The sequence below is a fragment of the Chanos chanos genome, chromosome 3, assembly GCF_902362185.1.
Source record: "Chanos chanos chromosome 3, fChaCha1.1, whole genome shotgun sequence".
In the NCBI taxonomy this organism is placed as follows: Eukaryota; Metazoa; Chordata; class Actinopteri; order Gonorynchiformes; family Chanidae; genus Chanos; species Chanos chanos.
In genome coordinates, this window is record NC_044497.1 from 31,027,999 (window position 1) to 31,041,497 (window position 13,499).

At 41.8% G+C, this 13,499-nt stretch overlaps 1 protein-coding gene across 1 annotated transcript; it reads right to left on the reverse strand.

Moving 5' to 3' along the window:
* Positions 1–1,723: 1,723 nt before the first annotated feature.
* klhl17 (kelch-like family member 17) lies at positions 1,724–13,070 on the reverse strand. Its single transcript, XM_030768663.1, has 12 exons — positions 13,054–13,070; positions 9,572–9,833; positions 8,099–8,220; positions 7,173–7,394; positions 5,158–5,274; positions 4,708–4,921; positions 4,411–4,555; positions 3,907–4,074; positions 3,530–3,618; positions 3,011–3,084; positions 2,492–2,673; positions 1,724–2,053 (listed from the first exon to the last, which is right to left on the reverse strand). The coding sequence occupies exons 2-12, from the start codon at positions 9,783–9,785 to the stop codon at positions 1,825–1,827; spliced, it is 1,776 nt and encodes a 591-aa protein (XP_030624523.1). The 5' UTR covers positions 9,786–9,833; positions 13,054–13,070; the 3' UTR covers positions 1,724–1,824.
* Between the last annotated feature and the right edge of the window lie 429 nt (positions 13,071–13,499).

Here is a 13,499-nt window from a genome sequence, read left to right on the forward strand (position 1 = left end):
TACTCTCTCCCTGTAGCTTCATATCTACAGACCTGTACTGTGTTATTTTAAACAAATACACATACTTCTCTACTCTGTCCCTGTAGCTTCATATCTGCAGACCTGTACTGCGTTATTTTAAACAAACAAAATCCTTCAAAAAAAGGAAAAATTGTAACTTCTCAGAAGTTTGCAACCTTACCATGTTATGCTACATTTTGTGTGTGTGTGTGTGAGTGTGTGTGTGTGTGTGTGCGTGTGCATGTGCGTGTGTGTGTGTGCGTGTGTGTGTGTGTGTGTGTGTGCATGTGCGTGATGATGAAGACTATGAATAAAATTTGTTTACTGGTTTTACAAGCCTGCTCTTGTTTTGATGGGCCCCTGTCTTTATTCAAAAGCAATGCCTGCAACACACACACTCAATGCAGTGGGAAAGAATCCATCTGAAATCTGAATGGTAGTCTTTCCTGCCACTTTTAAAATAGTCTGTCCTTTTTCAGATCAACACAAGCACTGAAATGTAGCAACAGTGTCTAGGCGTTAATATGAGAAAAATCCACCAAAACACTTACAGCAAAGTTCAGGTGAATAAGTTACCTAACTTAAACAGAATCAACCCGTCTGAGTGCCTAGCATATAAGTAATCCATGTGACAAGACAAAGTATTTCAAACACAATGTGAAATCAGGACAAAACAAAAACTGTTTAAAAAAACAAAAACAAAAAAAAAACACTAGTTTTGGATGAATGTAATCAGAAACACTATACAGCAACTGAGAGGCTGATTTGCACCAAGAATTGAGAATGCAGGAGAATGTGTTAAAGTTAAGGTCACATTCACCTTTGTTTGGCTGTTGTGTTCCATATGGGAGCCTCTCCGATCTCACAACGCAGAAAAATGTACTTAAAAAAGACAGATTATTCCATACATCACATTAATGCTGATAATGTGAATAATCTCTGAGAGGCTTTCGCACATGGCTGTGTAAATATCAAAATTAAATTCACCATCTCATATAGATCAAAATAATCATCTTGCTATCTCATCAAACGATTATATTTTCTCTCAGACTCTTCTGTGCATCTCCATCACTGATATGTAAATAAGTTAAAAGAATATGACTCCTATCTCAAGGGTGGTAGAGGTCCGTCATCAGATCGTAAAACATCTTTGAAATAAGTTTTATATGTTATATTACATTTCATTAATAAATAAGAAAATACATTACACATATACTTTGTCAAAATGTTCTAACCCTAAAATGTATATAAGTGTCTGACCTCAGTCCACTTCTTTCAGCACATTTCTTCTTCTGGGTTTACTTCTGTGGCGATGGTGGGAAACATTGCGCATTACTGCCACCTAGTGTGGCATAGCGGCACTACTTTTTTTTTCTGCCAAGACAAAATCTCAGCAAACATGCATGGCAGAACCAATCAAGAGCTACATTCCTAATGATATCATTCAGTTTTTCATATATTATTGCAATATCATGAGCTCTTAAACACAAAACAGACAAAATTTAAAAAAAAAGGAGTTACAGTGTACACCATACACAAAATGACAGTAAAATGGCAGAGTGACAGTTATTCTGCACTTTCAAGCACAGAGGGTGCAAAAAGTGAAGTAGGACAGGAATAAATAGGGTTTTTTTTTTCCCTTTTTTTTTTTTTTTTTTTTTTTTATACCTCTCCTTCTGAGAAGAACATTATAGTGCCGGTCCGGGAAGGGGGCGACGGCTGCCTCGCCTCCATCAGGCCTCCTGCTAGACCTCACACCGAGCAGTTCCGTCTCTTCGCCACGCAGGGCAGGCTACTGGAGCTCAGCCGAGTCTTGACTCTTTGTCAAAGGCTGGTGGAGGAGACGGAGAGGGTGGGGGAGGAGGGTGGAGGGAAGTTGAGCAGCTCTAAGACAGCCACTCCCACGCTGCTGCGTCGCGTAAACATGCAGGATGCCGCCACCCACTTGTTGCTGCGTGGGTTGTACTTCTCGATGGAGTTGAGACTGGAGCTGCCGTCATTACCGCCGACTGCATACAGCCAGCCGTCCATTGCAACCAGGTCATGGGTGCTCCTGAATATAAACAAAAACATCAACGCTAAAGCGTTACGTTCAACCAACAAGGCACACTCCATTAACAGCATTTCAGGATTGAAGCTTTGAAAAGTGAAGTAAAAAAAAACCCCCAGCTCGGGGCCATTTCTACAATAGTATGTCATTCACAGTAAAAGGCAACATTTTTATAAGCATGCAAAGCTGATTACAGCTATGGATTATTTAAACTCTGGCTCCAGTCTTGTTGCTCTGTTTGCCGTCAAGTTTATTTGATTTCAGAACATTCAAAAGCACATGAGAAAATGTGAGTGCTTATCAGGCTTACTCCACGTCTTTGCACGCAATGATCCACCGACTTGACACTGGGGCTTTGTGAAATACGATCATGATACTTTGGCATTTTGTGGATTGAAACGGTAAAAAGTCGAGCCAAAGATTCCCAGGCGATGCTCTTACCTGCGGATGTTCATGGGGGCCACTCCTTCCCACGTGTTGGTTTTAGGATTGTACCTCTCTACGGAGTTAAGACAACTGGTTCCATCGTTGCCCCCAGCGACGTAGAGCATGCCCTCGAGCACTGCCACCCCTGCGCTGCTTCGCCGACTCAGCATGTTGGCTATGGCGGTCCACGAATTACTCTGAACAAGCCCACAACACAGCACGGCCAGGGTCAGTGAGAACCATCATGAACCAAGCAGGCAACTCATTTTACCTGAATCATCATTAGCAGAGTAGCTCTTACACAGATTTTGTCTGTCAAACTTGCAAAAACATCACACACGTAAGTTAGCCAAGAGTTCTGAAAATAAACTGCATTGTTTATTTAAGGGCTACTCAGGAGGTGCCACTCTTTAAATCTGTGTAAGAGCCAACCTACAGCTTTGTTTGATGATCCAGAGTCCAAGTGTGTCCAATAATTACGTACAACAGTAAAACCTCTCCATGTTAGCTTAGTAAAGAGAGGTGGGTATATACCTGTGGGTCATACTTCTCTACTGTAGCAAGATGTGAGGAACTGTCGTATCCCCCGACTGCATAAAGACTGCCATCTGAGAAAACACCAGGCAGACACAGAAATGTGGTTGTGTGTTGGGTCTGTGTCACAGCACCAAACTTGTTAGCAAGGTGCTAGAAAAGGGCAACTATCATTAGATAAGCTTTGGGACTTTGTAATTTATTGTAGATAACGTGTGGTTGACTGGAAATTAAATATCTACAAAACAAATACTGTGTGCTAAAAAGTCAGCACTTCTGGCATACATGCGGTGAATTGATTTGTCAGACAACATCGGAAGGTCTGAATGGTGCCTAGAATTTGCTTGTTCTCAAAGGAACACTGGGAGATGGTTACCAAGGAAGTTACAATTTACAATTCATCAATGTAGCAGTGCAGTTTAAGGGAGAGTGAGTAATGCGAACATAGGTAAATGAAGGATCTAATGCTGTGATATTTTTTTTAAGGATGCTACAGAGGGAGCGAGGAGCATGACTGACCCAGCGTGGCCACTCGGACGTATCTGCGCCTGGTACTCATGGCTGCGATGGAAGTCCACGTGCTGGTCAGTGGATCATATCTCTCAGCACTGCAGGCAGGCAGAGAGGATTGTGAGAAATAGTCAGAGTTCAAGTCATTAAACATATAAAAGTAAAATGACCTTTCAGATAAGATCACGTCTAGTCTTTACATACCAAAACAAAACCTCTAACTTAATGTTAATCATAAAAGGTTTATTTAACATTAAATGCTTTAGTCTTCTAGGGACAAAAAGGTTTCTGGGTTAAAGAAAAAAGAAAAACAAAAGGAAAAAGAAAACGAAAAAAGGTTCATGTGACTACCTTCCCACGGTCCGTAAGCTGTCAGGATTTACTACCTGTTCAGACATGATGCTCCATCATAACCTCCTGCTGCATACAACAGCCCATGGAGAACTGCCACGCCCAGACAGCTACGCCTGGTTCCCATGGAGACTTCTGGTTGCCACGCGTTGGTGACGGGGTCGTATGACTCAACGGTGGCTAAATCCGAGGTACCGTCATACCTGAGAAGGGAAAAGTGCCATGAACAGGACCATGACTGAGGTCACAGTCAGTCAAACTAACTAAACATAAGTCATGAGAATTTCATCAGAGCTAATTTCATCAACCACTAATTATGACAAGTATGACCGTTCACCTCATGATACTTTAACTGTAACTCTGAGGTTCAAATGTAATAGCTTTCTACACAGTCCTGTTAGTGCAGTGATCCTCCTCTTAAAATTTAAAATAATAAAAACATTGCTCCAGTACTGCTGATAAGCTTAGAGAAACCATTCCCTAATGTTTAACTGAGCTTTTCTTTTTTTTTTCCCTGGAGAGGCCCAGGGAACCCTTACCCGCCAACAGCATAGAGCTTGTTGCCAATGGCAGCGACGCCAACCCGTGCCCGCCGTGTTGACATGGATGCCACCATGTGCCAGCGGTCTGTCCGTGTGTCGTAGGCCTCACAGTCTCCATGAATGGCAAAAAGACTGCCCCCACCTGACAGAACACCACAGTGCCTCTGTTATTAACATCTACAACAGTCTTCAACGAACCAGGTATCAGGAACATAACAAAGATTCATTCTTTTAACAGTGTGCCTGACCTCTCCAGTATTTCAAACAAATAAAACCAACAGGTGGTTTACTGACCCACAGCGAAGAGCACAGGGCTTGCCCCCTCACAGCGGCGCGGGCGTGTCCGGCTGTTGCTCAGGACGCCCCTCTGCTCGGGCATCAGGTGGTACTTGAGCGCCTCGATCAGCAGGTCCTTACATTCTGAATGATGTCTTACCAACAGCTCCGTGTCCACGTTACTCATCAGGAAGTCTCGCGTCAGCAGGGGTAAACGGACACACTTCATTAGCTACAGAGAGAGAGAGAGAGAGAGGGAGACAGGGTGGGAGACAGGGAGGATGAGAACGGAGGATGAGGGAAAGGGGAGTGACAGGCAGGGTGAAGGAAAGAGGTAATGTGAAAAAAGAGCGGTATGTGAAGGGAGGAGAAGAGCGGAGAGATAAATGTGATTAAATTTAACCTTAGTGCATTTTTTAAAAATGATTTTGCTGACTGACTTGTTTCGACAGATGAGGCCATCCTTACCCTTGGTACATGCTGCCTCCGCCCATCAGTATCATGTTTGACCCAGCACAGCACCGCCCGGTATACCTCCTCCTCCGACGCCACGTTCAGATTGTCACTGGAGATCAGGTCCAGCACCTAAAGGGCCCATAGGAAGACTACAGTTTTAGTCTGCACAAAATTCCATTGAAACCCATATAATTTTCATAAGGTTCAAGAGTCCAGATCTATAGGGCTCCTCGAATCATTAAAACAAGTCGCATGTAAGTCTGCTTTATTTTGTACATGTGAAGTACAATAACTTTGAAAAATCATGTCTCAGCAGTTTAAATGGGTCTAACATCTGACACCAATAATCTAATAATCTTCAGATTGGTGTGGGCAGCTAAGCTGACACGTGCTATAGAGTGAGATTTAAAGTGCCTTAGCTTTTGCCAAAGCCCCACAGCTGCTGAGATAAAACCCTTCAGAGCAGAACAGCTTCAGTTAATCCACAACTACTGTGCTCTGTGTGGCCAGTCCCTACTCGCCCTGCCTACCGCACTGTACAAGCCACTGCAAAGTCTGGGCAGCAAGGACTGATGAATATGTGTGTGTGTGTGTGTGTGTGTGTGTATACGATGTGCTGCCAGGAGAGCAATCGACATGGATGTGAAGAGACACACACATGGTTTTCTCAAATGTTAAATCTTACATAATTGGAAAATTTTGGGAGGGATACATAGCCATTAGGCAGAGAGGTAAATCCCAAATTGCTGCAGTATTTACCCAGACCAGATGCTGAGAGAAAGAGATAAAAAGAGAGAGAGAGAGAGAGAGAGAGAGAGAGAGAGAGAGAGAGAGAGAGAAAGAGAGAGAGAAATGTGCCCTGCAGTGCATTTCATCAGCTGTAAGTCTCTGACGCTAATGATTCACTCCAGTCAATCCCTAAATGACAGAGTGTTTCAGCGAATCAAGCTCCTTTTCAGACCAACAGAAAGAGAACTAAACACGAGAACATCACTCATGAAGCCACACGGATTTAACAGATGATTCTGGTTTGAGGTTGACACAAAACAAAAGGAAGGACTATATGCCAAAATGAAGTGGTGTTTCGTTATTTACATAAGGTATGAAAGACGGTTACGGTCTGGCAGATGATTGAGGCTATACTGAAAAATGGTTTGTGACGCTGAATGACACAGCGTGCTGACATTTTTCTTTAAACGAGGTCACTGGCTGACACTGTTGTTTAACATTTTGACATTTGAGATTTGAAGATAAAGCCATAAGGTAAAGAGAGCTTCTCTTTTTGAAACAGGGAGAAGGCTGGCTTAAAGGCCAAGTCACACCCAGCTGGGCCACACGCTACTGAGGGAAGAGAAAGAGGGAAAAGGTGGTAGCACAAAGGTTAGGTCAGCGTCGGTTTTACATTAAAGGAAATTATGGCTTTGATTTGCAGGAAACAGCCTCGGCTTCAAAGGCGATACCCACATGACACTCCCATTTTTGTGGCACCCACCTCTGTCTGAGGGAACTATCACCACTGCAATAACAGAAATAGTACTATTTAAGAACTTTTTTTTCCCTCCAATAAATGAACTCATTTCCCTTCCTAACCTAAACACTACAAACTACATTAATAAACTGTGCTACTGACTGAAATAGCTTCATCAGCTATGAATTTGTAAACATTTTTCAATGGTCAAACGGGTAAAGAAACAAAGACTTATGACAGCATATCATTTTTTGAATGATGTGTATATGTGTTCGTTGTGTTCTCATTAGTTCTCAAAGAGGCTAGGATGAAGCAATGTCTATTACTACTGGTCTTTAAAACAGGATGTAAAACTGTTTTTTCCCTGTCACCTGCGTCCTGATATACCCACAATATATCAAAATGTATGGCAGAGAAATTGGTAAATATTGGTCTGCTGAAAAAATTGCCTTGGACAAACATCTGAGGATTTACCGACAATCCTGCATAAATCAAACTTGGTCCATTTGTCAGCTTTAATAACTGTTTCATAAGCTCATATCAAGCAGTTTTGCTCGACCTGTTTCAGTGGAAGCAGCATGAACTCCTCAGTCTTGGAAACCTCCACAAAGTGTTGGAGGACGTATTTGTGGGCGGACTTGAGCAGGTCGCTGCAGGAGTGTGTGTCGGCGAAACCCCGGATGCCCAGGCAGTTGGAAGGGTCCAGCTGGCTGAGGAGGAACTTGCAGCAGGCATCTCTCACTCCGTTGAGCTGGAGAAGACTGGCCGCGGGCAGCAACGTCTGGACGCAAAACACAGCCCGGCATGTCACATTAAGAGTCATGTCTAGAGATGACGCAACATGGCGTGTGATTGACGTAAAGTCCAGATATTTTATTTGGTAGACCTAATGTGAAAACGCTCTTGCCCAAACTGCACAGTGTTTGGGTAAATTTACTGCAACAAGACTAAATCAGCCTGATTTTTTTTCCCCAGTTAAAACACTACACAGTCAGTGGGTAAAAAAAAAACAAAAAAAAAACAGTTTTGCTACAGCTGGCACAAACACTCACATTTCTTGTTTGAGTGTGTTGGATTTGTGGGCAGAGTATGGCTATATCTGCACTTTTTTTAGACCTGAGGAGATGCCATGGAATTGCTTATGCTTGGAACAGTCTACCAACCTGCAACAATCTGCAAATCTCAATCATGATGTCTAGCCACTTAAACAGACAGACTGAGTCTACCAGTGATTATATAATGGATAAACTCCAGTGGATATGTACATAATCCAGTTTTTTTTTCTCAAAGCAAAAACAGTGTGTTCCTACAAGTCCAGTAAATACTGAGTTATACTTAGAACAAGAGACAAAATCTGAAAGATAACATATTGTGTGTAATCCACACAGATTTTTGACAGTGTTGCAACAGAGGCAAATCATTATTTCCAAACTTGTTTGTGATAATCGCAGTTGAGAAAAAATAATATGTAGAGAGTGGGCGTACCTGCACGTTGCCTTCCCCCACCACAATCTCAGCTGTGTAGGCATATTGCACCAGCTGCTCCAGAGCCTGAGGGTCGATGTCGTGCAGTGTCACATGGGTTTGACGACTCTCTGACATCTCATCTGTCCAATCAGAGAGACCATGTAGATCAATAGTGACATGTCCTCAGACTGAACCATGCACACAGTGAGTATGCAGCATTAAAGAGGAACGAGGACTTCAGGATACGAGAACAAGGAACCGTGCTGCCGGAGATTAGATGCACTGATCCTTGCAGCTGAAGCAGTTAAGATTGAGAGTGTGATGCATAAACTCACCACATGATTGTAGCCCTGGGGGGGAAGCTTGCAAAGTTAGTTAAAGTTTTAATTTTACTTCCAAATCAATTTCAAAAGCACACCATACACAGACTCTTGAGAATCCTGACGCACTCTGTTCATTAAAGGGCAGCTTTCAAATGAATGGAGATCTAAAGATTTTGGGCACTAGTTAGTCCAAAATAAGACGTTAATTTCAGTTCAGTCAAAGCCACACATTGGTAAGGTCAAATCGGGCATTGCAAGTTAATATCCACACTGTCCTAACACATACCATCACAGTCTAGTCTGAGATGCAGGAGAGAGGAGAATATATGAGAAAAACACATCACCTGACGACCTAAGACCACAACAGGAAAGAGAATAAGACACAAACAAAGGACAGGATATGATGAAACAGAACTGGTGGCAAAGTGTTGGTACAGGAAGAAGAATTAAGGCTGTAACGGATATCATTTGCTTTTTATGGTCCAGCTGTGGCTAAATAAAGTTCAAACACGTAAAATGGAAATCGCACGACTGAACAACAACCAAGCTCAGTTAAACACCGTGCTAATGAAACAGAATGATCACTGTGGTGCATAGATCATTATTAAAACGATGAAAAAAAAAAACTGATTCGGTTGCACCATAAACATCAAAGAGTGTCAAGAGAATTTTTTCATAAACAGTCAGTAAATTGAACTGCGTGGAAGAAACACTGTGGAGTGACTGATAGACAGGGTAGAGCAAAAAGGGTGGGAGGTGACAGAGGAGACAGGCAGCACGAGACGGACTGACGCAGTGCTGGGGTTACTTGTGGATCTCCGCATTTGCAGGCAGAGATCCAAAGATGTGCATCTGGCCATTTAACACACTACAGCTCAATGCAGCTAATGTGGTTAACTGCATAAGAGAAGGAACCACCCGTGCAATCTAATCAATAAGAACATTATCTATTTTTAATTAACTATATCCTGCAAATACCTTTTACTTATGAGTCATGAAAAAAAGATCACGTCAATGTCGCCGGGATTTTTGATTGCCCTCAAAAATGTATGTGGTGTGCTTGACTCAGAAAGGCACGTTGTGTCTCATTCCTGGCATCCCGGAATAGGAGTGGGAGTGAATAACAAACAAGTGTAAAAGATGAAATAAAGCCAAAAAGATCACCTACTTGTGAACATGGCATGGAAGTAGGGGCTGCAAGAGGCCAGCACCACCTTGTGTGCCTTGATTTCTTTGTTTGACACATGCAGCACGATGTCGCACAGTAGGCCACGTTGCCGCATCCTGTTCATGGATACAAAGGAATCGTGGTAGTGACGCTTGGAGTTATGCGAAATGCTGTGGCCATCCCGGTTCAAAAGCTGCATGCCTCCCTCCATCATGGTGCTGTGTTCGACGGCCTGTTCTTTTCTAGGCCTCAATCTAGGAGACTGCAAACACAAGAAACACTATTTAATAATGAACAAGAGAAAAAGGGCTAGCGCCAGAGCAGCGGTGATGTCAGTTACACCGTTAAACCCTGTTGTTTTGTCTGACTGAAGTGATGGTATGTTTGTACTATTTTTTACCACCCTGTTATACTTGATTGTGTAATGATCTTCACTGTTACATCATCTCAGGGAATCTGAGGACAAAGACAAATGATTTAACAATACACTTATGTACTGAAAAAGAGGACAAGGGTATTACTCACTAGACCAACATACCACAAAAACATTAATCAAACCTAAAAAGGTGAAAACCCTTTCTGCAACCTCATAGCATTAGTTCAGAAAATCTAATATTAGCATTGTAGATTATTGTAAACATTTATATCAGAATATGACATGAAAGATTTACAGCTGGAACTGAATTAGGAAATGATTCCTGCTGTTATTGCATTTTCTCCACCTGATCCATATTAACAGACAGTGATTACATTCCTGAATTCATACTTTCATTTGGCATCCTCTTGTAATATTTTTCATATTTTCTACAAATATGACTCTATCACAAAGAACCTATTACTTGTCTTAAGCAAGTCCTGTTATGCATTAGCCTGGAGGGGGCAAAAATGCTTTCAAGCAGTAAATATCATGAAAAGTGTTCAAAATATCACTGCACAAATGCAGATGTTTTCACTTGCTCACTGAACCTTAATTTTCATAGCAGCACTCAAAGCTACACACAGTTTGTTGTTGTACAGATTGACTGTACACACAGTTTGACTAATTGTATGTATTTTATATACATCTACAAAACAATCTTCACAAAGATTCCTCTATAAGGGCCTCCATACAGGATTATAGGCTTTAGAATGTCATCTATCACAAGCATGAAGAGTTCACTGAGAGAACAGTACTTTTCAAGACAACCAGTACATCGATGAATAGGCCCAAACAATATGAAAATGACAGGCTAAACTTGATTTCTATAAAAGGATGGCATGACTAACTCTGGAAGCCCCACTGTGAGGTGGCCTCCCACAAACTGCACATATTCATTAATCCATTCCATCAAGAGCATCACTATGGAAACTACAGTGGCAAGAAGAACATGTGCTGTCGAGATGGATCTGCCTTTGAGAAGAGGGTGCTGGACTTAGGGACATGACATTAAAGTTGAGACAAAAGAGGGTGCACCAAAAGAACAGTTTTCAATAGAACAATGTCCTGTGGATAAATGGTCAAAATGATAGAAACACCTGCCTGCACAGCAGGTCTCTCTCGGTGGAGACAGATTACAATTAACTCTGAATTCACAGTAGGTCAATACACTTGTTGTGGTAGCACTTCGGTGATAAATTTACTTACATATTTGCTCTGTCTCTACTTCTTTGAGTAATTACCATCTGGTCAACTTAAAACAATAGTCTATGTCAAATTTCACTCTATGCCTTGACAGCTTGCAAAGATTTTTGTTATGGCAACCAACTGTGTGGTCAGGACAATATGGCAGGTGGGTTTCGAGTACACTGTATAAACATTTGGTTACAATGTATCTCCATCTCAGAGTGAAACATGATAAAACATGGTTAATAATGTATCTATTGTTTCAATTGTTAAGCGGCCAGATGGCACAACTGCCCGCGTGGTTAGGATTTCTATCGCATTCAGTTCGCTTGTGTCAAGCTGATTCGGAAATACTTTGTACAGTGTACTTACGCCTGCCGAGTCTTTTAATTTATCACATACTGAAAGGGAAAAGGACCGTGAAATTCACTTACATTTGGTGCTGTATTGCTAGAGAATCTGCCCTAAAGTTCTTATCAGGTGACGCGTCGTTAACGATTCGTATATTTATAAAACTGGCACTGTCCACTTGGACACCAATTAGAACTGCGAATAAACGCAGTCATATTTGAATACTTATTCTGCAGCAAGGAGGCAAATACACTGTTACCATGCCAATATCCAATCTCAAACGAGCGTTATCTGACTCAGCATACTGTATGCTTTCTCAGACTGAGCTGGCTACAATGGTTGCATGCAAATGTTGTTTGCGTTTACCCAGCAAGCGTTGCTACCTTACTATTTCGTGTATTACTTACATACATGTATGTCAGGGTAGACCAGTCATTCCTTGAATGTTCCTCTGATCAAAAATCCAGGGAACCTCCTCTTGCAGTCACCCGCCCTGCACCCAGTTTTACATACTAGTTATCAAAGACAAGCATTTGGAAATAGAATTACCGGTTTACACTGGATACGGCTGTTTACCGTCTCTTCTCCCCTGTACGATAATTAAAACAAAATTTAGTCGTCCTTTTCCCCTCGTCCGACGGCAAAGCCGCACCAGGCATACGAAAAATGAATAAACGCTTAGTTTGGTGGGGTTTGTATGTTGTTGACGTAAATGCAAACCGCATGAGCGCTGAGTGCTGACATTAATTTTTAAGGTAGAATGGCTTCCGCAGAGGCTCAGAAACAGGTAATTACATCGAAACATTTTTGTTCTCTTAAAAACATTACGACGTGGATATTAACAGATTACAGAGCAAATTAGCTTTGATGCAATCATTTAAACAACACACCGTTTCACCCTGTGCTACAACACCGTTGATACCACAGGGCGCCACATCACCTTAAATACGATGAACTCAATTTATTGTACGGTCAGAGGAAATTTGTCGTGCATCCTCGAACAAAAACAGAGGAAATCGCTACGGCTGCAATCGCAAACTAAATCACGTTTGAGGGACCATTAAATAGTATTCATAATCACATGGGAAATTTAAAAACGTACTCCATCTGTGACTAGGAGGTGTTAGTAAACGACATCCCTACCAACTGCACTAACATCTGGCTCGTTAGATAGCTGAGTTCATCTAAGCATTATTCAAAACATGAGAGATGGCTTAGTGTGGCATCAAAGTATGTTCGTTCGGTCAGTGCAAGTTAAGAGTGTGTGTTAGTTAGATGACACGATTAAGTTAGCATTATTAGCTTGGCTTCGCCTTGACAAAGAACCTGACACAAGAACAAACATACACGGACGTTTATGTTATTTGTTATGACTAACGTCGATGCTGTATTTTTCACGGGCCTTTAAGATTCTTAGGTTAACCTTTTCTTTGGCCTTTAAGTCTATGAGAGGCTATTTGATGCGCTGTCATCACTATATAGAGTGTGTCAGACCAAATCACACCTTTCGAGTAGAATCAAAACTCACCTGCCGTCTTCTGTAGCGTAAAGACAAGGCTTCGTTCTTGCGGACAATAGTGATCTCCAGTTTCGTCAAAAATGGAGGATAGGTCCAAAATGATGTCTTCTCGCTGGCATTTGAGTCGACAAACTGACAATCCCTTTACAAATTACCATCACATGTCACATCAAAACAGTCATTTTTCTCAAAGCTCTGTCTGTTGTGTGCTTGCACGACATCACATATATTTTGTTTTCAATATGCCGCCTCAGTGTCTTTTTATTCCCTCCCAAATTTGCAGGAGAAGTACCTCACATTGTGCTTTTACGTTTCACTGTCTGATCTAAGGGTGACTTCAAAACACCACAGGGATAGTGCTTCTTTTTTAAAAAAAAATTGTGCGTGTGTGTGTGAGTGGCCACTGCAAAGGTTTTATTGCTATTACATACGTAATAACATCAGTTTTTTTCCAT